We start from the raw sequence: 21795 nt of genomic DNA on the forward strand, positions 1-21795 counted from the left end.
AAAAAAAAAAGGAAGAAACAATTAAAAAAAGAAAACCAATAAAGAAAAATATATAAAAAGGAAAAAAATATATATATATTAGATAAACTAGTTAAAAAACGTTAAAAAAGAAAAGGGTAAAAGTTAAAAAAAAAATTTAGCAGAAGAAGAAAAATAAATTGAAAAAGAAAAAAAATTAAATTAACTGCAAGGCTAAAGAATCATGGGGAGAAAGCCATGAGTTCCGTGCTTTGCTTTCTCCTCCTTTGGAATTACGCTGCTCTCCTTGGTATTGAAACTGTCCTCCTTGGTAGGTGAACTTGATCCTGGCTGGGCTTCTTGTTGATCTTCTCGGGGAGGGGCCTGTTGTAGTGATTCTCAAGTGTCTTTGCCCCGGGCGGAGTTGCACCGCCCTTACCAGGGGCCGGTCTGAGTAATCCGCTCGGGTTTGCTTTCGGGAGCTTTTGTTCCCTGAGCGCTTTCCGTAGAGTTCCGGAGGGCGGGAATGAAGATGGCGGCCTCCCAGTCTCCGGCCCGGAGGAGCCGAGAGCCCGGGGCCCCACTCCTCAGTGCGCCCTCAGAGAACAGCGCCGATTTACTCCCGTCACCCTGCCTCCGGCCGCGCTCCGAGCTGACCGAGCCTGCGACCGGTTCAAGGTAACCCCGAGCTGAGAGTCACTCCTCGGCTCTGTCTCTGTAGCCGGCTTCCCTGTTCTAATACCTGTAAGCTCTGCGACACTCAGACACCCCCGATCCTTCTGTGACCCTGCGGGACCTGAGGCCACGCTGACCCTGCGTGGGCTTCACCCCGGTTAAGCCTCTGGAGCGATGTCCCTCAGCGGAACAGACTTTTAAAAGTCCCGATTTTGTGCTCCGTTGCTCCGCCGCTTGCCGGGAGCCGGCCCCTCCCCCCGCGGTCTATCTTCCCGTCGCTTTGGATTCACTTCTCCGCCCGTCCTACCTTTCCGAAAGTGGTTGATTTTCTGTTTCTAGAGTTGCTGTTCTTCTTCTCTTCGATCTCCCGTTGGATTTGTAGGTGTTTGCAATCTTTAGATAAGCTATCTAGCTGATCTCCCGCTACCTGAAGTAGTCTCAGCCTGCTACTTCTCCGCCATCTTGACTCAAAACCCCTCTTCATGTATTTCTATAGAAGAAATACTCAAGGGCCGCCTAGGTGGCTCAGTGGGTTAAGCCTCTGCCTTATGCTCAGGTCACGATCTCAGGGTCCTGGGATCGAGCCCCGCATCAGGCTCTCTGCGCGGTAGGGAACCTGCTTCCTCCTCTCTCTCTGCCTGCCTCTCTGCCTACTTGTGATCTTTGTCTGTCAAATAAATAAATAAAATCTTAAAAAAAATACTCAATACACAATAAATTGACTTAAAAATCCAAACTTTTGTTTTTAAAAATCTGATGCATTTTTTTTTCAATATTCTTCTGTATGTCATTAAATAAAGGTAGGAATTTTACCACATGCTACACTAGTAATTCAGCATGCCTAGAAAAGGACAATCAAGCAGCAAAAGAGGAAAACATTAAGAATTAAGGAACAGGAACCATATCTCCAACTCTCTTTTTTTTTTTTTTTTTAAGATTTTTAATTTTTTTGACAGAGAGAGACACACTGAGAGAGGGAAGACAAGCAGTGCGAGAGGCAGAGAGAGAAGCAGGCCTCCAGATGAGCACAGAGCCTGACGCGGGGCTCAATCCCAGGACCTGGGATCACGACCTAAGCTGAAGGCAGATACCTAACAAGTCACCCAGGCGCCCCTCTCCAACTCTTGTTTAAGACTGACTGCATAGTTAGTAGGTAAGTGTTCCCCAACTATACATGGAGACTGTATCTGACTTGCAACCTTAGTGATTAATGTCTTTAATAATTTCTAATTATCTCTTTATGTATATTAATTCCTAGAGAAAACACCTTTTAGACTATAGTAAGAAGGGGAGGATACCACCTTCTATCAATAACCCTTTCTTCAAAATTCTAGAGGTCACAGCTGCACCATGAAAATGACTATGAAAATTTCCCTTTCATAGTGATTGGCTCTTTTATCTTCCTTTTCATTCTATATATTAAAGATTTTTTTCCTCTCTCTCTCTCTTTTCTCTTTTGCTTCCATCTTTTCTTTTATGAGAGTGTTACCAATGTAATTTGTCAACTTGACACTAACTGGGTAATTTTGGATTGGTTTGGATTAAGGAAAGATTTTATGGGGAGCCTGGCTCAGTCCACAGAGCACATGTCTCTTAATCTCAGGGTTGCAGGTTCAAGCCTCATGTTGTGTGTAGAGATTACTTTAAAAATAAAATCTTAAGGGGCACCTGGGTAGCTCAGTCAGTTGGGCATCTGCCTTCGGCTTGGGTCATGATCCCAGGGTCCTGGGATCAAGTCCCACGTCAGGCTCTCTGCTCAGCAGGGAGCCTGCTTCTCCCTCTCTTCCCCACCTGTGCTCTTTCTTGCTATCTCTGTCTCTCTCTTTCAAATAAATAAATAAGATCTTTAAAGAAAAAAAATCTTAAGAAAAAAGATTTTACTATTCTTTTATATAGTTTGAATGATTAAAAGCCTAAATGGTCTAAATATGTGCTGTCCTTGGTTTTATAACTAACAGATAAATTTGCCTTAAATTTTTAAAGAAACAAGTGTGGTATATAAAAAAGAGCTTAGTTAAATAGATGAAGATAAAACTCATCTGAGAAGGATGCAAAGCCTTATTTTTGAAAAATGATCACAGGAAAAATACTGTAAAAGAGTGAGATTCTACTTGGGTTGTATCAAAGGAAATAATATTATATAATGAAGGAATAGAATATTAAGAGACAGTGACCTAAAAAGGAAAAAGAATATTGAAAATGTAAGTTGGTATAAGCCACACTATAAACTTTCTAATAAAATTAAGAACACACCTGGCTTCACTCTTTCATAGGTATCCTTCTTTAGGATTTGTCTCGAATTTGTCTCAAAATTATTTTAGGCACTTGTAATGAACTAGTTCATCTCTGTCCTAAAACAGTAATGCTATATTAGAATTATTAAGGTAGATCTCTCACTGCAATGGTAATTTTTCAAACAGATAATTAATTCCATGAGAATAGGGATTATGTTTCATTATTTTTCCCTTGTAACATCTGTAACACAAAACCATGCACAGAAAAAAATATATTCAGTATAGTAAATAAAACCTCATTATGGGGCACATGGGGTGGCTCAGTTGGCTAAACATCCAACTCTTGATTTCTGCTTGGGTCATGATTGTAGGGTCATGAGAATGAGTCCTGCATCGGGCCCACACTGGGCTTGGAGCCTGCTTGGGATTCTCTCTCTCTGTCCCCTTCTGTTCCCCGCCCCAACCAAATCCTCATGTACACACATGCTCTCTTTCTCTTAAAGAAACAACCTTCACTACAGATTAGCAATGAATTCTGATGACAGGAAACACTAACTCAGAACCCCAATTAAACGAAATGTTATTCCCACCAAAAGCAATCCCATTCTTCTCATTAGTAGGCTTATACACTACAATAAAACTGTACTCCTTTATGTTTTGAATTTCAACAAAAATTTAGGAAAATTTGTTTTCTATCTTATTGTATACATACTTTCACACTAATTTTGATTTTTACCTGCAAAGTCTAAAACGTTTACTATCTGGTCCTTTATAGGAAAAGAGACTGCTGATCCTGGGGGCGTCTGGGTGGCTTGGTCGGTAGAGCGTCTGACTTCAGCTCAGGTCATGATGCCGGGGTTCTGGGATGGAGCCCCTTTGCCTGGCTCCCTGCTCAGCAGAAAGCCTGCTTTTCCCTCTCCTTCTGCCTGCTGCTCTGCCTACTTATGGTCTATCAAATAAAGAAATAAAATCTTAAAAAAAAAGATTGCTGAACCTGTGACAAGACTGAGCCTGGAAATATCATTAAGAACCCAACTCAGTCTTTTGTAGAGAATAGTTATGTCAGAGAATGTTTCCTGGAGAAAGTGATGGTTGGGATGGGGCTGAAGGATTCAAGTGTCTTAGCTGGTGAGGACTGCCGGATGGACCATCCAGGCAGAGGCAAAAGCATCTCTAAAGAACTAGAAACATAAGGGCCTACCACATTCAGAAAAACTGGAAGTGTGATCAAGGGCTGGCACCAAGAATGGATAGAAAGGAGGCATCCACGGGGTTCAATGTTGCAGTGGGGTCAAGCAGGTCAGGACTAAAAAGAGTGCCTTGGATTTAGCAAAATGTGTGAAAAACAATTGGTGGGTGGTCTTCATTTACTTTCACAGTGGAATCAGTGGACTGCCAAGAACAGAAGCCAGAATGTAGTGGGTTAAGAAGGTACAATGCAGGGGGTAAGGAGAAAATGGAGAGGATCCAGAGAGAAAGAATACTAGCTACAGGGGGATGTAGAGTAGAATTTTCATAAAAACAGGAAAGACTGGAATGCTTTGGTCAAATGCTGCGGGCAAGGAGCCCTGAGAACAAATAAGGCAAGGGATTCAGAGTAAAAATGGAAGGATTTAGCCTTAGAAGCCAATACTGTACAGTTTCTACTGTAATCAAAGAGAAGACATATGGGGCATAGATTCAGGAAAGTTTTAGGCACACTTACAGAAAATTGAGGAAGATCTTTTAAGATGGCATTTACTCCTTCAGCAACGTAGAGGGAAAGATAGTCTCAGAAAAAAAAGAGGCTTTTAAAGAACCACAGTTGATAATGGGGAAAGAGCTGCACAGGGAAACCTCTGAGGACTGCTGGGCAGAGCTGAGAACCCAGCTGGGGAGGAGATTGTAATTTTTAGTAACATTAGCCTGTGGAGGTCTGAGGTTTTTTTCCAGCTGCATTTGGAAGGCTGGAGGTAGGCTCACAAGAGGTCAACATTTGGATTTATCCAGAGCTGGGTTTTTGCCAGATGGGTTTAACAGAATCCTGAATGGGTAAAGGCAGTTGAAAATACTACAAGAGAGTGGATGAAGTGATGCATTGTGAGGTCTAGGTCTGGGGGCAGAAGTGATTAAAAGAAGGAGGCCAAAAAGGACAGAGGGCAGAGATGGCATAGTTTAATGAGGTTTTAAAACAAAAATTAAAAAACAAAACAAAACAAAACACAAAACCAAGCAAGTGTAACAGGAATAACTGAGAATGATGGCTGAATGAGGGATTCTTGCTCTGAATGAAATTTGAATTTAAGTTTTCAGAGATGAAAGAGTCCAGTGTGTGATTACAAATACAGCTGAAATTAGTGGAGGTGAAGGTCATTGCACATGAGGAATCTGGAGTTGGAGTCAAAAGAGCCAAGGCTCCACTTAACTTCCACAAAACAGCATCTGGAGTATAAGGACTGGTCTTGAGAAAACATCTCCCCCTTGAGTTTTTCTAATGACATGATCTAAGGGGACATTCCCAGCATTCAATATTCTAGAGTATTTGAATAAAGTTCATTTCTTCCACCTCAGATCTGTGTGTTCACTCCCTCCTCCGAATTCTGTCAGTGATCTCTTTCGGGGAAATAGCTAAGTATGAGAACACAGGGCAGATATCCGACTAGGTCTAAGAATTCCCACCTGAGGGAAATTCTGGCGCATGCTGCAACATTGACAAACCCTGAAAACATTGTGGTAAGTGAAATAAGCCAGTCACAAAAAGAAAGATACCGTATGATTCCACTTATTTTTTTTTTAAGATTTTCATTTATTTATTTGAAGAGAGAGAGGGTGGGGAAAGAGAAAACATACCAGTGAGAGGAGGGGCAGAGGGAGAAGTAGGCTCCCCACTGAGCAGGGAGCCCAATGTGGGGCTGGGTCCCAGGACCCAGGATCATGACGTGAGCTGAAGCAGACTTTTAACTGACTGAGCCACCCAGCTGCCCTTGTATGATTCCACTTATACGAGAGACCTAGAGTAGTTAAATTCATGGAGATAGAAAGTAGAATGGTGATTGCCAGGGGCTGGAGGAAGTGGCACCGGGGACTCACTGTTTAATGGGTACAGAGTTCAGTTGTGCAAGAGGAAAAGTGTTCTGGAAATGGATAGTGGTGATGGTTGCACAATGTGAATGTACTTAATGGTTAAAATGCTTAAAAACGCTTAAAAATGGTTAGCATGGGATATGTTATGTGTATTTTATCAGAATAAAAAAGTAACTAGATGCATATATATGGTCACATGATATATAAAGAAGGTGACATTACAGTATCATGAAGAAGGGAGGCTGATGGACCAATTGGATATCTGTGAGGAAAAATATAAATCTTCACCCCTACCTCACACCATACAGAAATATCAATTCCAGATGAACTGCAAATATAAATGTGAAAGCTAAAACAATAATGCTTGTAGGATAAAATGAAGAACCACTCTGTAACCTTAGAGGAGGCAAGGACTACTTAAATAGGGTACAAAAAGCTCTAACCATAAAAGAAAAAAAATCAGAATATGTTAAAATTAAAAATTTCTGATCAACAAAATATACTAATGAGAGAGTGAAAAGGGAAGCCAGAGAATTAGAGAAGATACCTGCAACACACATAACTGAAAAGTGACTTCTTAAGACTATATAAAAAACTCAATAGGTCAGTAAGGAAAGGCGGACAAACCAGTGGAAAAATGAACAAAAGACTAAAACACATCAGCGTTTCCAAAAAACCAACAACAAACAAATGAAAAGGTAGTGGACTTCAATTTGTTACCATAGACCTGCAAATTAAACTACCTTGAGACACTGCTACAAACCATCAGATTAAAAAGACAGAGACAACTAAGTGAGAATATGGAATCATTAGAATTCTCACCCAGGCTGGTGGGAGTGTAAATTGGTACTAACTTTGGAAACTGTTTGGCAATATCCACTAAAGCTGAACCGATGCATGCCCAATGATCCAAAAATTTCCAAAGGAATGCAACATGTGTTCACTAAAAGACATGTACTATAATGCACAGCAGGGCGCTGCTAACTGCCAAAAGAGGGAAACTACTCAAATGTCCATCAGGAGTAAAATGGGTAGGATACTGCAGAACATTCACATAATAGGCTGTTAGACAGCAGTGACAATAAACAATCTGCAATAATTCATTGCAGATAATATTCATTGCAGATAATCCAAAATCCACAATAATTCATCAACATGATGAATCTCACAAAATAATGTTATGCCAAAATATGAAGCCAGTTACAAGAGAGTTCATATTGTATTTTTCCATTTACATAAAGCACACAAAACCAATCTATGGTAAGTCAAGATAGTCATTCCCCTTTGGTTGAAAGAGGGATGGGGAGGCAGGTAGTGCCTGGAAGAGGGCAACAAGGGAACTTCTATGGTGTAACCAAGTGTATTTCAAGGATATTGGTACTGATAAACTTGAGAAACCAGACAAAAGAATAATGAGATAAGAAAGATCTCAAGATGGGGTACCTGGGTGGCTCAGTGGGTTAGGCCTCTGCCTTCAGCTCAGGTCATGATCTCGGGGTCCTGGGATCAAGCCCCACATCAGGCTCTCTGCTTGGTGGGGAGCCTGCTTCCTCCTCTCTCTCTGCCTGCCTCTCTGCCTACTTGTGATCTCTCTCTGTCAAATAAATAAATAAATCTTAAAAAAAAAAAGAAATATCTCAAGATTTTTTGGCCAACAGTTATAGGATCAGTCATCCAGGAGGTTATGAAGGGAATGGAATTATAGTAGGGGGGATTTTAGGTGTTAAAAAGAACATGCTGTGCGTAAGAGATTGTGCTTGGTGAGCAAGTGGCCAACAAATATCTACCAAGGATCTTTTATGTGCCAGGCGGGGTAAAACTTGGTCAAGATAGAGGGGAGTACATACACACACAGTGTTAAGTGTTGAGGGTGGGGGTGAGAAGAGAAGGAATACACAAAAGAAACAAATACAAGAGAGTAGACAGAGAAAGGAGTTCCTGCAATAAATGCTGCAGAATGATGGAAGCCAATCATTATTAAAGTATCTATTTGGGAGATTAGTGGTTATTTACCTGCAAATCCTACCTTGGTTTAAGATCAGGGAATATGGTGAACCAAAAACAACATACATGTAGAAACCCAACTAAAAAATCTGCTTAACCCCACTTTTCTTCAACTTTAGTTGAATGGTCCTTCTTTGCTAAAAATAAACATGACTTGTTGGCAGTTTTAAAAGAAGGGAGATCTGGAAGAGAATCTCTAGGTGGAAACATGCCCTCCCACCCCCGTATCACCTCCCCCCCCAGTCAAAGAATGAAAATTAGATTAAGAAATTGGAGGGTTAGGGGAGCTTGGGTGCCTTCTGCTGGGGCAGTCCCTTAAGCGGCTGCCTTCTGCTGGCGTCATGATCTCAGGGTCCTGGGATCCAGCCCTACATCAGGCTCCCTGCCCAAAGGGAAGTCTGCTTTTCTCTCTCCCTCTGCCTCTCCCCTTGGCTTGTACTCTCTCTCCCTTTCACTCACTCTCTACTCTTTCTCAAATAAATAAAATCGTAAAAACAAACAAAAAAAATGGGTGGGTTGGTTTTCCAGTTTTACTCTTTTCCAACTTTGGTGTCAATCCCAGTCTACAAATTAGAGCAAACATTAAAGGAGATAGAAATCATTTATTTGGTAAGTGCTCACTCTGTTAAACTAGAAGATCATACTGCCATGGTGAGGCAGATATGACACAGATCATTTTTAAAAAGTATATTAAAGGGGCGCCTGGGTGGCTCAGTGGGTTAAAGCCTCTGCCTTCAGCTCAGGTCATGGTCCCAGGGTCCTGGGATCCAGCCTGTATTGGGCTCTCTGCTCAGCGGGAAGCCTGCTTCCCTATCCTCTCTCTCTACCTGCCTCTCTGCCTGCTTGTGATCTCTGTCTGTCAAATAAATAAATAGAATCTTTAAAAAAGAAGTATATTAAATATGTTATGTAATTAAGGAGAAGAAAACCCGGGGAAAAAGGAAGGCGTGACCATTCTTGGGAGAGTTTGGAAAAGCTTCACTGAAGCCTTCACTGACATTTAAGTTGGGCCTTGGAGAATGGAGTAGGAGTATGTCAAGAAGTGGAGTGAGGCCAGAAAGAGCCTAGAGTATTGAGGAACAGCGCAGAAACTCGGGACTGGTTTCAGCACTGGGCCGTGTGTTCCATATACAATGAGAGAAAGAGGAGCTAGGAAGGTAGGCTGGAGACTAGGGAGCAGAGCATCTTCTACAAGAGCCAAGAGCATGATACGTCAGAAGACGAAATGGCACAGAGGTTAGGAGCACTGGCTGTGTTCTAAATCGGGCTCCACCGTTTATTCGCTATGCGATCTGCGCAACAGCCTGGGCCTCAGTGTTAGCGTTTGTAACATGGAAATGATAATCTTTGCCTTATACAGTTGCTAGGAGAATGAAATGACTGAATGTGTATCGATCGTTTAGCACAGGGTCCAGCCCACTCACCGCTAAATGAGAATACATCATCATTGTCATGATTATCAGCCCACCCGCCCCTCCCCGCTACCGCTAAAGAAGCCAAGTTAGTTCGGTTCGGCCGTGCCTACAGGCCACCGCTCCGCCCTCTCAGGCCTTAGACCTCTGTTCAAAGAGAGGGGCCGGGCCAGAGAAGGGGCGGGCGGGCACGGCGGGTAGCGTCCACGCCGCCGCTTACCAGGGCTGGGGTCTCGCTCCTCGTCCTCGGCTGTCCCGCGGGCCTTGAAGCCGGGGGGCAGCGCCGGCCCGATCAGATCCCTCGCCATCCGCAGTGGCGGACACTGCTCAAGCATACAACTCTAACCACGCAGTCAAGTCAAACCAAGAGGCAACCCGGGTCGGAAATGCCGGAAGTTTTCCCGGCGCCTACCGATGACGTAGCAGCCCCTGGTTGGCAGAGTCGCGTAATTCGCGAGAACGGAGGTGACGCCTAAGGCTTGTGCCACATTCGCATGCTGGGTTCCCACCTGGCGGGAGGCATGGCTGAGCCGGCTAGTGATTTCGTGTCTTCTGCAGGGTGGTTGCCGGCATCCGAGCTGACCCCCACTTTGGGGCCTCCGAGCGACACTGCCGCGCAGCGGGACAGCTGGATGCTCTGGGCAATGCTGCCGCCGCCACCACCACCGCCTTCGTCGTCCCCCCCCCGTAGCGGGGTCACAGCCTTCCTCAGAGAAGCAGCCCCCTCAGGAGGCCCAGGCTCTCCCCGAGGCGCCTCCTCCCTTCGACGCCCAAATTCTTCCCGGGGCACAGCCTCCATTCGATGCCCAGTCTCCGCTTGATTCTCAGCCTCACCTAAACGGCCAGCCTTCCTGGAATTTCCAGGCTTCGACATCATGGTATTGGAGACAGTCTCCTGGTGTTTTTCCTGGGCATCAGAACGCTCCAGGTAGGCTCTTATTCCTCTCCTTACCACCCGTTTACTTTTCTTCTCCCCTTCTTCCCTCTCGCACTTTCCCCTTTTCCTCTCTCTACTTCTGATTCTGCCCTGCACTCTTGGAGGCTGTTCATTCATGTCTCATAATTTGTCCGACAATAATGTTTTTCCCCCGCCTATTCAGTCAGTTCGACAGTTATTTGTTGAATTCCAACTATGTACCAGGAACTGGGAACATAGAAGTGAAGGAAACATACAAACATCTCTATCTTTATGGAGCTTAACATTTCCTGGTGGCAGAAGACAGAATAAAGCAGTGTGCATTAGAAGGCAATGAGTGCTACGGAGAGAGACAGCAAAGAAGAATGATAGGTAGAGCAGTTTTAAATATCAGTGCCAGTCATAAAGAAGGTGACATTCGAGCAAAGGGAGGTGAGCGATCAGAGCTGTGGATAATCTGGGGGAATGGGGATGTAAGCAGAATGAACTGCTTGAGGCAGGAGCTGTAGATTGGAGCCGAAGCCCATGTGGCTAGAGATGAAAGAGCCCCTAGATTGGGGAAGAGGGCAGACCTGCTAGGGCCTTGTAGATGTTGGGACTTTGACTTTTTACTCCTGTGATAGGGGTAGTTTAGGGGTGTGACATGATTTGATTTATATTTTAGGATTAATGGGCCACTGATGGGAATTGACTTAAAGGGAAACGAATTAAGAAGCTTTTGCACTTACGCAAGTGAGAGATATTGGCGACTTGGACCAGGGTGGACCTCAGGAGATGATGAGAAGTGTTGGATTCCAGATGTATTTTGAAGGTAGGGTAGGGCCAATACGATCTGCTGAAGGATCAGATACAAGGTGTGAGGTAAAGATGAGAAAAGAATAAAGTTTTTTGCCAAACAAGCAGAAGAATGGAGGTGGAACAGATTTGGAAGGAAGACCAAGAGTTGAGTTTGGAGTATGTCTGTGTCAAATAAAGATATTGAATAGGCTGTTAGTTTGTACTTTCCAGGGGGAGATTTGTAGCTGGAGCTGTGAATTTGGGCATCAGCCTATAGATCGTATTTATTTTATTTTATTTTATTTTTTTAATTTATTTATTTGACAGAGATCACAAGTAGGCAGAGAGGCAGGCAGAGAGAGGAGGAGGCAGGCTCCCTGCTGAGCAGAGAGCCCGATGCGGGACTCGATCCCAGGATGTTGGGATCATGACCTGAGCCGAAGGCAGAGGCTTCAACCCACTGAGCCACCCAGGCGCCCCTATAGATCGTATTTAAAGCCATGAGTTTGTTCACTTAAAACCCTTCTTCAATTCTGCCTGAGATTTAATTTACATTAACTTGAATCCAGATCAGTGTTTGGGTTCCAGCCAAATGCTGGGAATAGGAATGTGCCTAAGACGGATGTGCCTAAGTAAGTCAGACGAGATGAGCTCATAAATATAAATCAACACAGCATGACTGGTGATGGAGGCATATGAAAGGTGATTTCAGAGTGTAGAGGAAGTTGGGGAAAGCTTTTGGAGGAAGTGTCTTGGGAGAGGTGTGAGTACAAGGGGAGTTCTGAGAATTGCACTGTTCTGGTGTGACTGAAGCAAAGTAAGTGGAGGGTATGAAGGGAAGAGTAGGTTGAGGAAATAAACTGAGATCTCCTTAGAGGACTCTGGGAAGCCATTTATAGATTGTCCAGCAGGATTGTGACCAGTGGAGGATTATTTTGTGATGTCAGTGTGCAGGGTCTGTTGGAAGAGAAGGGTTAGGAACTGGAAGACAGTGGGGTAGGCTGTCAGAGTAATTGAGGTGAAAGATAAGGGTTTCAGAGTTGAGTCATGGCAATAAGACAGGAAAGAATTTGAGAGAAAGTATATTTCATAAGGCTCTGTTTGCCTGGTGTAAAATTGATGCTGAAAGCACTATATTGGGATTTTATTGTTTACATTTCTACTATTTGAAATAACTGCAAGGAATTTCATCAGGTTAGAGTGGCCACTCCTTTCTTTACTTTGACACCTAAAGTATATATGGATTTGTAATCTTACCAATTATGTATTCATCTGAAAAATATTTATTTGGTAGACTGTTCTTAATCTTTGTTAATATGTTTGAACTACTATTCTTCTTAGAAGAGGTAGTTTTTGCTCAAGTATTTGTGACATGTTAGGGCAAATAAAAATTTAAAAATTGTGTCGTTGCAAATATTTATTGATTTCTTTTGTTTTTTAGTTAAACATCCTTACTTTCCACGAAAATATGATCCAAAGTTCACTGATGTCCACTTCCCTCCCAGTAGAAAACAGAAAAAAAAGGTATTTTTAAAGATATTCTTGAATGTGACGCTTGGGTCCCTATGTCACTGTTTCATGCCTTATATTTCGGTCATAACGGTCTCAATGTTTTGCATCCATTTTTGACACAGTGAGGCCTTGCTAAAATAGGATCTTAACTTTAAATAAAAACTTTAAGCAAAATCTTTTTGAGAAATAAATGGAGAAATTGTAGAAAAAACATTCAATCCAGTTCAGTATATTTTCATGATAAATATAATTGTGAATTATATTACTAGTAAGTGTAAATGTTATTAAACCTTGCTGAGCTAAAAAAAATGGGAAGGATGGAATTTAGGGAGAAAGAATGGAAATCCAAACTTTTCTTTTATAAAATTGAAAGCATGGAGTTAAGAACAAATTACAATGACATAAACCTTTTATTTTTTATGATCTTTTTCTTTATAACACAGATCTTTTAGGAACAAATATTTCTGTGTTTAAAAAAAGCATTTGCAGGACTTCTGGGTGGCTCAGTTGGTTAAGCGTCTGCCTTTGGCTCAGGTCATGATCACAAGGTTCTGGGATCGAGCCCCGCATTGGGCTCCCTATTTGGCGGAAAACCTGCTTCTCCCTCTCCCTCTGCTTGTGTTCCCTCTCTCGCTGTGTCTTTCTTTGTCAAATAAATAATTAAAATCTTAAAAAAAAAAAAAGCATTTGCAGCAGTTTTTCTTGTGTCAAATTCAATTAAAATTAAATTTAATGTTCATAATTCGTTTATCTTCTATACCTAAAGTAATGTCTGAAATTGTTCAGACAAGGTTTTTTTTGTGTTATCATTGTTATTTATTATTTGTTTATTTTAATTCATTGTAATGCTTCAGTTCTTTTCAGTAGTGGATATTTACCATTTTTATGAAAAATTTATTTTTTAAAATCAGGATCAACTCTTGGTTATGCTTCAGAGACCAAATCTTAAAATAGGCTTCCTTTATTCTTTTTTTTTTTTTTTTTAAGATGTATTTATTTATTTATATTAGAGAGGGGGAGAGAGAACTCACACATAGATGTGCACAGAGGGAAGGGGCAGAGGCAGAGAGAATCTCAAGCTGACTTCCCAGTGAGCACTCAACAGACTGGGGCTCAATCTTAAGACCCTGAGATCATGACCTGAGCTGAAATCAGGAGCCCTGGATGCTTAACCGACTGAGCCACTCACGTGTCCCAGGCTTCTTTTATTCTGATGAGGGTTATAAATCTGGTCTGTTTTAAGGTATATAAATGTCAGGGTGCCTTGCTGGCTCAGTTGGTAGAGCATGTGACTCTTGATCTTGGGATTGTAAGTTTGAGCCCCAAGTTGGGTATAGAGATTACTTAAAATCTTAAAAAAAAAAGTAATGTCATTATTTTAGAATTAGTTGAATAAAGTCTACAGCATGAAATTAGTATCCTTCTTCATTTTGGCATGGAAACTGTGTAGCTAATACTAAGAAAATATTGTGCATGTATAATGTATTTATTAATGTAATCCCGACATTAAACAATGGGAAACCATTTCCTATATAGTCTGTCATGGTGGTTATCTTTTTTTGTTTTATGTTTAAACATAAAAATAGGGGGGCGCCTGGGTGGCTCAGTGGGTTAAAGCCTCTGCCTTCGGCTCAGATCATGATCCCAGAGTCCTGGGATCGAGCCCGACATCAGGCTCTCCGCTCTTGGGGAGCCTGCTTTCTCCTCTCTCTCTCTGCATGCCTCTCTGCCTACTTGTGATCTCTGTCTGTCAAATAAATAAATAAAATCCTTAAAAAAAAAATTAAAGAAAAACAACATAAAAATAGCAAATTTGAAAAAAGAACTGACCTTTACTCAATAATGTTTTTTTCTTTTTGGGTTTTTAAAAAAATGTGATATAGTTGTTTTTCCTATGAGTTAGAATGCTGTTTTTACCGTGAATATTGATTATTAGATCATTTTGACATATGCTGTACTCTTAATTAGATTACCAATTTGAAATCTATTCACAGATTATATTTGCTTTACTTAGATTTAAAATTTCTTTATCATGCCTGGCTTTTCCTAATGTATTTCCAAAAAATAAAATAAAAGAAACAAATATCCCTTCATTAGAAATGTACTCAAAAGTTTCTCCCACATACAGGGGTTATGTGAAAAATCAAAGTACATACCACTGGAAGGATAGTTATATTTTTATTATTGATTAAACTTTTTTATCAAAAGCCTAATGCCTCTCTGTTTTTGTTTGCAGAAAAGAAAGGAACCAGTTTTTCATTGTTTTTGTGATACCTGTGATCGTGGTTTTAAAAATCAAGAAAAGTATGAAAAACACATGTCCGAACATACGAAAGTAGGTTTTTCTTGGTTTCCCTGAAATTGATAGCAAAGTGGGTATATTTGGTAGAAATTCTGAGCTTTTTTCCATAAAAGTTTATAATTTTCATAGAAAAGTTGTTTGATTATTGACAAATTGAGACTGAGACCCTGGGATTTGCAGTTTGAGGGCGGGGAGCCCACTGCTTCAGGAAGAGGCAAGATGGCGGCAAAGAAGGGAGGTCCGACAGCTGTGTGTGTGTGTGCATCTCCTCTGCTTTGTAAGGGTGCTGGACCTCACCTACGGTCACCTCTATCACCTTTGTGTGTTTTTTCCCCTTAAACACTTCCCTTGACTATTTAATCACACTTTAATTTGCCATAGCCCATTACTCTCTAAGGATGGTCTGGACCTTATTAAGTACTTTTAGGAAATTTTTAATCAGAATGTTCTTAATTTGGAAAGGTTCTTTTCAGTTAATAAGAATGCCCCTTCAACTTTGGGAATTAAGAAAATTTTATAACATTGCTGATGTCACGCATTTACTAAGTAGAGAAGTAAGTGATATATATTATTGTTTTATATGCTTTGAGAATGTCATTCCTTTTTAAATACAATCCTGTTTTGAAATGCTGTTTTGTTATGGATGTAAGTACCAGATGATAACACAATATAGATGGGATAACTATGTAATTCAACCAGATTATGTCTGAATATGTAGTAGTAGGGTAAATTTAGTATGGAAAACATCGAATGGTCTTTTTTTCTAAACTCTTTCAGTGTCCTGAAGTAGATTGTTCTTTTAGTGCACATGAGAAGATTGTCCAGTTCCATTGGAGAAATGTAAGTTCTTGTGTGGGTTTTTGTTTATTTTTAAATTCACGCTCTTTTTATTTCATTGATTTGCTATCCACAGCTCTTCATTTACATAGCCTAATAATAAGTAACAGTCATGGAGTACTTTGTACTTTGTATTATTCAATTTTATCCTCACAAACCACTATGTGAAGCAGATAAATATTGGCCAGAGTTAATAGATTAAAAAAAAAAAATGACTTGTCCAGGGCCTTAGAAATGATTCTTGCACTTGAGTTTCTTGACCACACATTCTATACTTGTTTTACTATGTGGTGCTGCTTCAGATCATTCTATTTATTCATTTTTTTTTTTTTAGTTACCTCAGTCAGTTTTGGTTGGTCGGTCATTCATTTGGGTATTTGATGTCAGTTGAGAAATAATGACATATCTACTTTGTAACCAAAGTTATGTTACTCCTTTTTTCTTTATCAATAGCACTAATCTAAACACATAAAAAATTACTCTTTTTCCTTTAAAGGAGGAGTCATAATAATGGATAGATAACACCTGCTTACTTTGTTTTAAAATTGTCTCTGCTAATAAATTTAATGTTGAGTACAGAGTCTCCATTATCCCTCATGATACTGGAAATTTAGTCAGAAACATACAACATGAGGGTGCCTGGCTGGTTCAGTCAGTATATCATGTGACTGTTGATCTCAAGGTTGTGAGTTCAAGCCCTTGGGGACATGGAGCCCACTTTAAAAAACAAAAAGTTAAAAAACAAAACAAAACAAAAAACAACCAACACATACAATATGCTTTCTGATGTTCAGCAGGCTTTTTCTCCCTAGATGCATGCTCCTGGTATGAAGAAGATCAAGTTAGACACTCCAGAGGAGATTGCAAGATGGAGGGAAGAAAGAAGGAAGTGAGTCAAGAGTTCAGAACTAGTGAAATAACTTTCTTGTACTGTGGCAAGGTTGACTACTTCCAAATAATGCCCGTTCTGGCCCTAATGAGAACTTTGAAAAAGGAAATGATGGTGTTTTTTAACATTGCAAATATTCCTCTAAAAATGACTAGTACTAATTTTGCTGTTCTTCGGGGTTGGTATATAGTGAATTTGAGATTGTCACTTGATGTTTTAAAAAGAAGTGTACAGTTTTTACTAGGGCAGTTTTGATTCATTGAATTCCCTTATAATGTTAATACTAGGGAATGGGGGTGTGAGCTATATTATATGAGGTTTGTTATTGAGTAAGTTTTGAGAAGACCTAATAGGAACTCTTTGTGAATAACTGGTGTTGTCATGGGACTGTACTCTACTCTTTGAGGGGAGCTACTGCATGCCTCCTATGTTAGATGTTCAGTGCTCAGGCAGTCATGAGTGGGTGCTCTTATTCAAAAATATATAATACTTCACTATGTTTTTCTTTTGATTTTTTTTTTCTCCCCCAGCAAAAACTTGTTGGATGACTGCAGTATGCTTGGTAGAGGAAGTATAGCAATGATACATGCGTTTATCCTTAATTAAAAAAAGACCAGGAATTCTTTCCTGTGAGTAATGGCTAAGAAAATTCAGCCACAACATGATTTGTGGCTTTATGCTTGTTAGGGAGAAAGTTTAATAGATGTCTAGCTAGATATACTTGTGAAAAATCCCAGTGGGACACTTTTTACGATCTTCTCAGAAAGGAATATGACAGCTCACCCTGAAGCTGAAACCAGGCAGAGCTATTGAATGGTCAAATGCATTTTTAAGTCAGATGATTTTTTTTCGAGTTAAAAAATGAGGTACCTGTACCCCTGGGGCTAATAATGCATTGTATGTTAATAAAAAAATTTAAAAAAAAATGAGGAGAGCCTGAGATGAGATAGTTATCTTCTGAGGTCAAGAAAGGTACTTAAAACTCTTTGGACCAGCAGGTGAAATTTTTGCTTTGTTCAACTTAATTTTTTAGTTTATTTTTAAATTCAACATTTTTATTTGTAACAAATAATTTGAGACTGTGTTGGCATTATGGAAAGAGGATGTTAATAAAATTAATGGTGTTTATTATCACCACTGTTGTCATCCCCAGAGTCTGGGTATGTGAGTGAGATAAGCTTGATCGGATGCCCAGCAAACAATAAAGTATGACTTGGCACGTTTTATTAGTTCGTTAATATGTGCCGTGGGTACAATGTGAAGTTGTGAGTAAACGTACCAATGAGAAACAGCCCAGGGTATCTTAATGCTTTTGTATAGCACTCACTGTCTCACTTGTAAATCTCTTAAAATACATGTTTTTGTTTTTTTTTAATATTTGAGTATAGTCGGCACATAATGTCATATTGGTTTCAGGTATACAGTGTAGTAGTTCAACAAGTCTATAGATTATGCTGTGCTCACCACAATGTAGCTACTGTCCGTCACCACACAACACTATTATACCATTGACTATATTCCTATGCTGTACCTTTTATCCCAGTGACTTGGTCATTCCATGACTGGAAGCCTGTGTCTCCCGCTTTCCCTTCACCCATTTTCCCCTTCACCCATCCCTCCACCCACCTCCCCTCTAGCGATCATGAGTTTGTTCTCTGTGTTTATAGGTTTGATTCTGCTTTTTGTTTATTATTTAGTTTTATTTTTCAGATTCCACATATAAGTGAGGTCACATGATTTTTTTTTTTTTTAATTTGATAGACAGAGATCACAAGTAGTCAGAGAGGCAGGCAGGAGAGAGAGGAGGAAGCAGGTTCCCTGCTAAGCAGAGAGCCCGATGCGGGGCTTGATCCCAGGACCCTGGGATCATGACCTGAGCCGAAGGCAGAGGCTTTAACCCACTGAGCCACTCAGGCGCCCCCACATGATATTTGTCTTTCTCTTTCTGACTTACTTCACTTACCGTAATTCCTTCTAAGTCCATCCATGGTATCTTCAATTTTTAATTTAAACCCACTTGCATATGTAGTGTTGTGGCAGATGTTACACTGTTAGGTGAAAAAGTTAGTGACTGCCCTTTAAAGCTACAGGGATAATTCTGTGGGAAACTAGCATAAACATAAAGATTTAGAACCAATTGAGAGCAAACAGAATTTAGTCGAGGGGTATATAAATATCAGTTATGAATAATGTAAAATGCAGAGATGGATGAGGGTGAGAGGATGATCAGAAGAATTTAATTTTGAAGCAAGTAGAATCTAGCCACTTAGAATTTTAGTCACATCTTTGGCTAACACATGAAGGAGTTTAAGCCACCAGGAGTAGAGTATACTGGAATGCCTTTTTCTCTTTACCTCCTAGGCAGAATCTTATCTTGAGAGACCTGTGTCAAACGTCACCTCAAATGTCACTCTTTTCTTAATCTTCATTTTCTTTATCTCAGTGCTGCCAGAGTACTAGTCTCTAATGAGATAAGGAACTTGTATTAGAATGTAAATTTATATATTACTTTTTTTTTTAAAGATTCTATTTATTTATTTGACAGACAGAGATCACAAGTAGGCAGAGAGGCAGGCAGAGAGAGAGGAGGAAGCAGGCTCCCTGCTGAGAGAAGAGCCCGATGCGGGGCTCGATCCCAGGACCCTGGGATCATGACCTGAGCCGAAGGTAGGGGCTTTAACCCACTGAGCCACTCAGGCGCCCCTACTTTTTTTTATTGAGAGGAAATCTTGGTGAAGATGTCAGCTGATTTAAATATTTACTTAGTAACATAGTTGGTCTATACTCTGGCTTCAGCATGTGGGTTGGCTGCCAATCCATGGACCACCCTAACCTAAGGCAGTATGGACTACCTCATTTGTGACTATGTAGCTTATGAATACAACCATGGTAGCACCTGTTGCATAGTATGCTAGTCATCCCTAGTCTTGGACATCTTTGATTCCACTGCACTTTGCACTGTGCCTGGAATTTAGTATGTGGAGAATAAATATTTGTTGATTGAATTTCTGTTAAATGGTACAGGGTAGGAACACCTAGTCTCAGCATGAGGGTGCTCAGCCAATTGCGTGGTCAAACTTAGAAGCAGTTAGGACGATAACGTGGTTTGACTTAGTGAAGAACTCAATATGCATGGCATATTGAAGCACCTTGCTCCCTTTAGCTGGCTTCTTTATTGATAGAGTTGTTTCTCCTCACAGCTCGCTAAGTATGTGGTTATTTTGTTGTGTTTTGTTTTTTGCTTTGCTTTGTTTTTATCAATAGGTTATATCTTTTTATTATTTTACACAGAGGAATAATAAAACAAGAAGAATTAACTCCATTTCCTGTTTGATACTTAGTTTTTGAAGATTGAATGCCGATGGTGTTGAAGATTGTATCCTGCTAGATGGGATGGAAGTGACCTAACTGCTCAAACACTAGGCTGTTGTTCCCCTTGCTACTTAGCCCTGACTTTGATCAGTTGGGAGTTAGTGCTGTTCATTGGTGCCAGGCCCTTTTATAAATGTCTAATTCTTTTGAGGTGGATGACAATGGCTGCTAGTCAGCATAGATTATAAAGCAGCTAGGAAGTTAACTAAACTCAGTTGTTGAATCTTGCAAGTTTTAAGTTCACTTAAGTGAGTAGGAAAGGTCTGAGATGAGTTTCTAATTTGCCAGCTTTGGTTCTCTTATCTCTGGTGGCTGTATAAATTGAATCATGAACTTTGAGAAAGTTAGACCAATATTAATCATGGTCACCACTTTCAATGACTGTGTTCTACAAGTCCAGCTATTTCATTCTCATAGTCCTTCCCTCTTTCTCAGCATGTAGTCTGGAGGAGGGCAGTGTTCCTTGGCAAAGGGAGGTTGAACTGAACTCAGATCTAACTAGAAAAAGATGAGGGGAGGCAGGGGGACATATCTAGATGGATTGGCATGTTCAAGGAACTTGAGTATAGGTAAGAGATGATAGAAGTTTTTATTTTTAATTTTTTAAATTTTTTAAAATATTTATTTATTTGACAGAGAGAGCTCTCACAAGTAGGCAGAGAGGCAGGCAGAGAGAGAGGAGGAAGCAGGCTTCCTGCCGAGCAGAGAGCCCGATGCGGGGCTCAATCCCGGGACCCCGGGATCACGACCTGAGCTGAAGGCAGAGTCTTTAACTCACTGAGCCACCCAGGTGCCCCCGACATGATAGAAGTTTTTAAAAGATGGCAGTGATGTGGACAGAAAGAACCAGGTGGATATAGAACACTTGGGTGGTAAATGGGCACTATTTGGGGATTGGATGATAAGAGGTTCAGGAAGAAAGAGGTTTTGAGACTTTCAGATTCCGCTCTGAGCCCCTCTGAACAGTGAATTGTGGAATAAGGTTTGGATGTATTGATTTTGGACATTGTTGAGTGTCAGGAGATTCTGAGATATGTATTTGAAGATGTTGCGTAGACATTGGGTCTTGGACCAGACTGGGCTGGAGATAGATATTTTTAAATCCTAAAGTTATAAATGTAAAGACATCCCCCCCCAGAGAGAGAGGATAGAGTCAAAGGAGAAGACCGCCTCACAGTAAAAACCAATAAGACTTCCAAGTGAGGGCTGGAGAGGTAGAAGAAAATTAGGAATATGACATGTCATGGAAGCCAGTAAAGGGGAGGATTTTGAGAAGGAAGATGTGATTAGTAGTAGCAGTGTAGTTTGCTGTATTAAGGGGAAATAAAACAAGAACAAAAAGTGACTATTTGATTTTGTGACATATAGGGCCTTCTTGATGTGGATTCAGATGACTGCTCCTTCGCCCTTCTTTGAATTTCTTGCCATCTGTCTACACAGCTCTCTGCAGTTCTAACACCCTCCCCAGTGACTTGTAACAAGATGGGTTCCAGCGGGTTGCAGTTGCCTTTGCCACCTGTCGTTGGCATATTAGATGTTCCAACAGAAGCGTGTATACTTTGAATTCCCCTGACTTTTTGAGACTCATAGCTTATAATAGTTCATTAGGGCCTTTTTATATTCGGATTTCTGGTGTCCTTCACCTCCATGCAATTTTAGCTGCTCACTTTCATGATCACAGTCTGGGTCTTATATTCTGGATTTTTTTTGCCTTGAAAATCCTAAAGCTGGCCATACTTGTCTTTCTATAAATTAAAAAAAAATTTTTTTTTAAGTAATTGCTACACCCAGTTTGGGGCTTGAACTCAACCTTGATCGAGAGTTGCGTGCTCTACTGACTGAGC

The 21795-nt window shown here is 40.7% G+C and overlaps 2 protein-coding genes across 3 annotated transcripts in view; one reads left to right on the plus strand and one right to left on the minus strand.

Moving 5' to 3' along the window:
• LOC111147018 (GPALPP motifs containing 1) overlaps positions 1 to 9751 on the minus strand; it is a 41213-nt gene extending 31462 nt beyond the window's left edge. The window contains exon 1 of one of the 2 annotated variants that reach the window (XM_022502864.1): positions 9567 to 9751. In XM_022502864.1, coding sequence (XP_022358572.1) covers positions 9567 to 9681 — 115 coding nt within the window. In that variant the 5' untranslated portion in view covers positions 9682 to 9751. The remainder of the gene's footprint in view (positions 1 to 9566) is intronic. The other variant, XM_022502865.1, reaches the window with a different exon arrangement.
• An 89-nt stretch (positions 9752 to 9840) lies between these two features.
• The window catches only part of LOC111147049 (NUFIP1, FMR1 interacting protein 1), a 41756-nt gene continuing 29801 nt past the window's right edge, over positions 9841 to 21795 (plus strand). The window contains 6 exon segments of the mRNA XM_022502915.1: positions 9841 to 10026; positions 10028 to 10274; positions 12481 to 12563; positions 14788 to 14886; positions 15631 to 15693; positions 16503 to 16579. Of these exon segments, the coding sequence (XP_022358623.1) occupies positions 9841 to 10026; positions 10028 to 10274; positions 12481 to 12563; positions 14788 to 14886; positions 15631 to 15693; positions 16503 to 16579 (755 nt within the window).

The sequence above is a fragment of the Enhydra lutris genome, unplaced genomic scaffold (genome assembly GCF_002288905.1).
Source record: "Enhydra lutris kenyoni isolate GAN:26980312 unplaced genomic scaffold, ASM228890v2 scaffoldscaffold15, whole genome shotgun sequence".
NCBI lineage: Eukaryota > Metazoa > Chordata > Mammalia > Carnivora > Mustelidae > Enhydra > Enhydra lutris.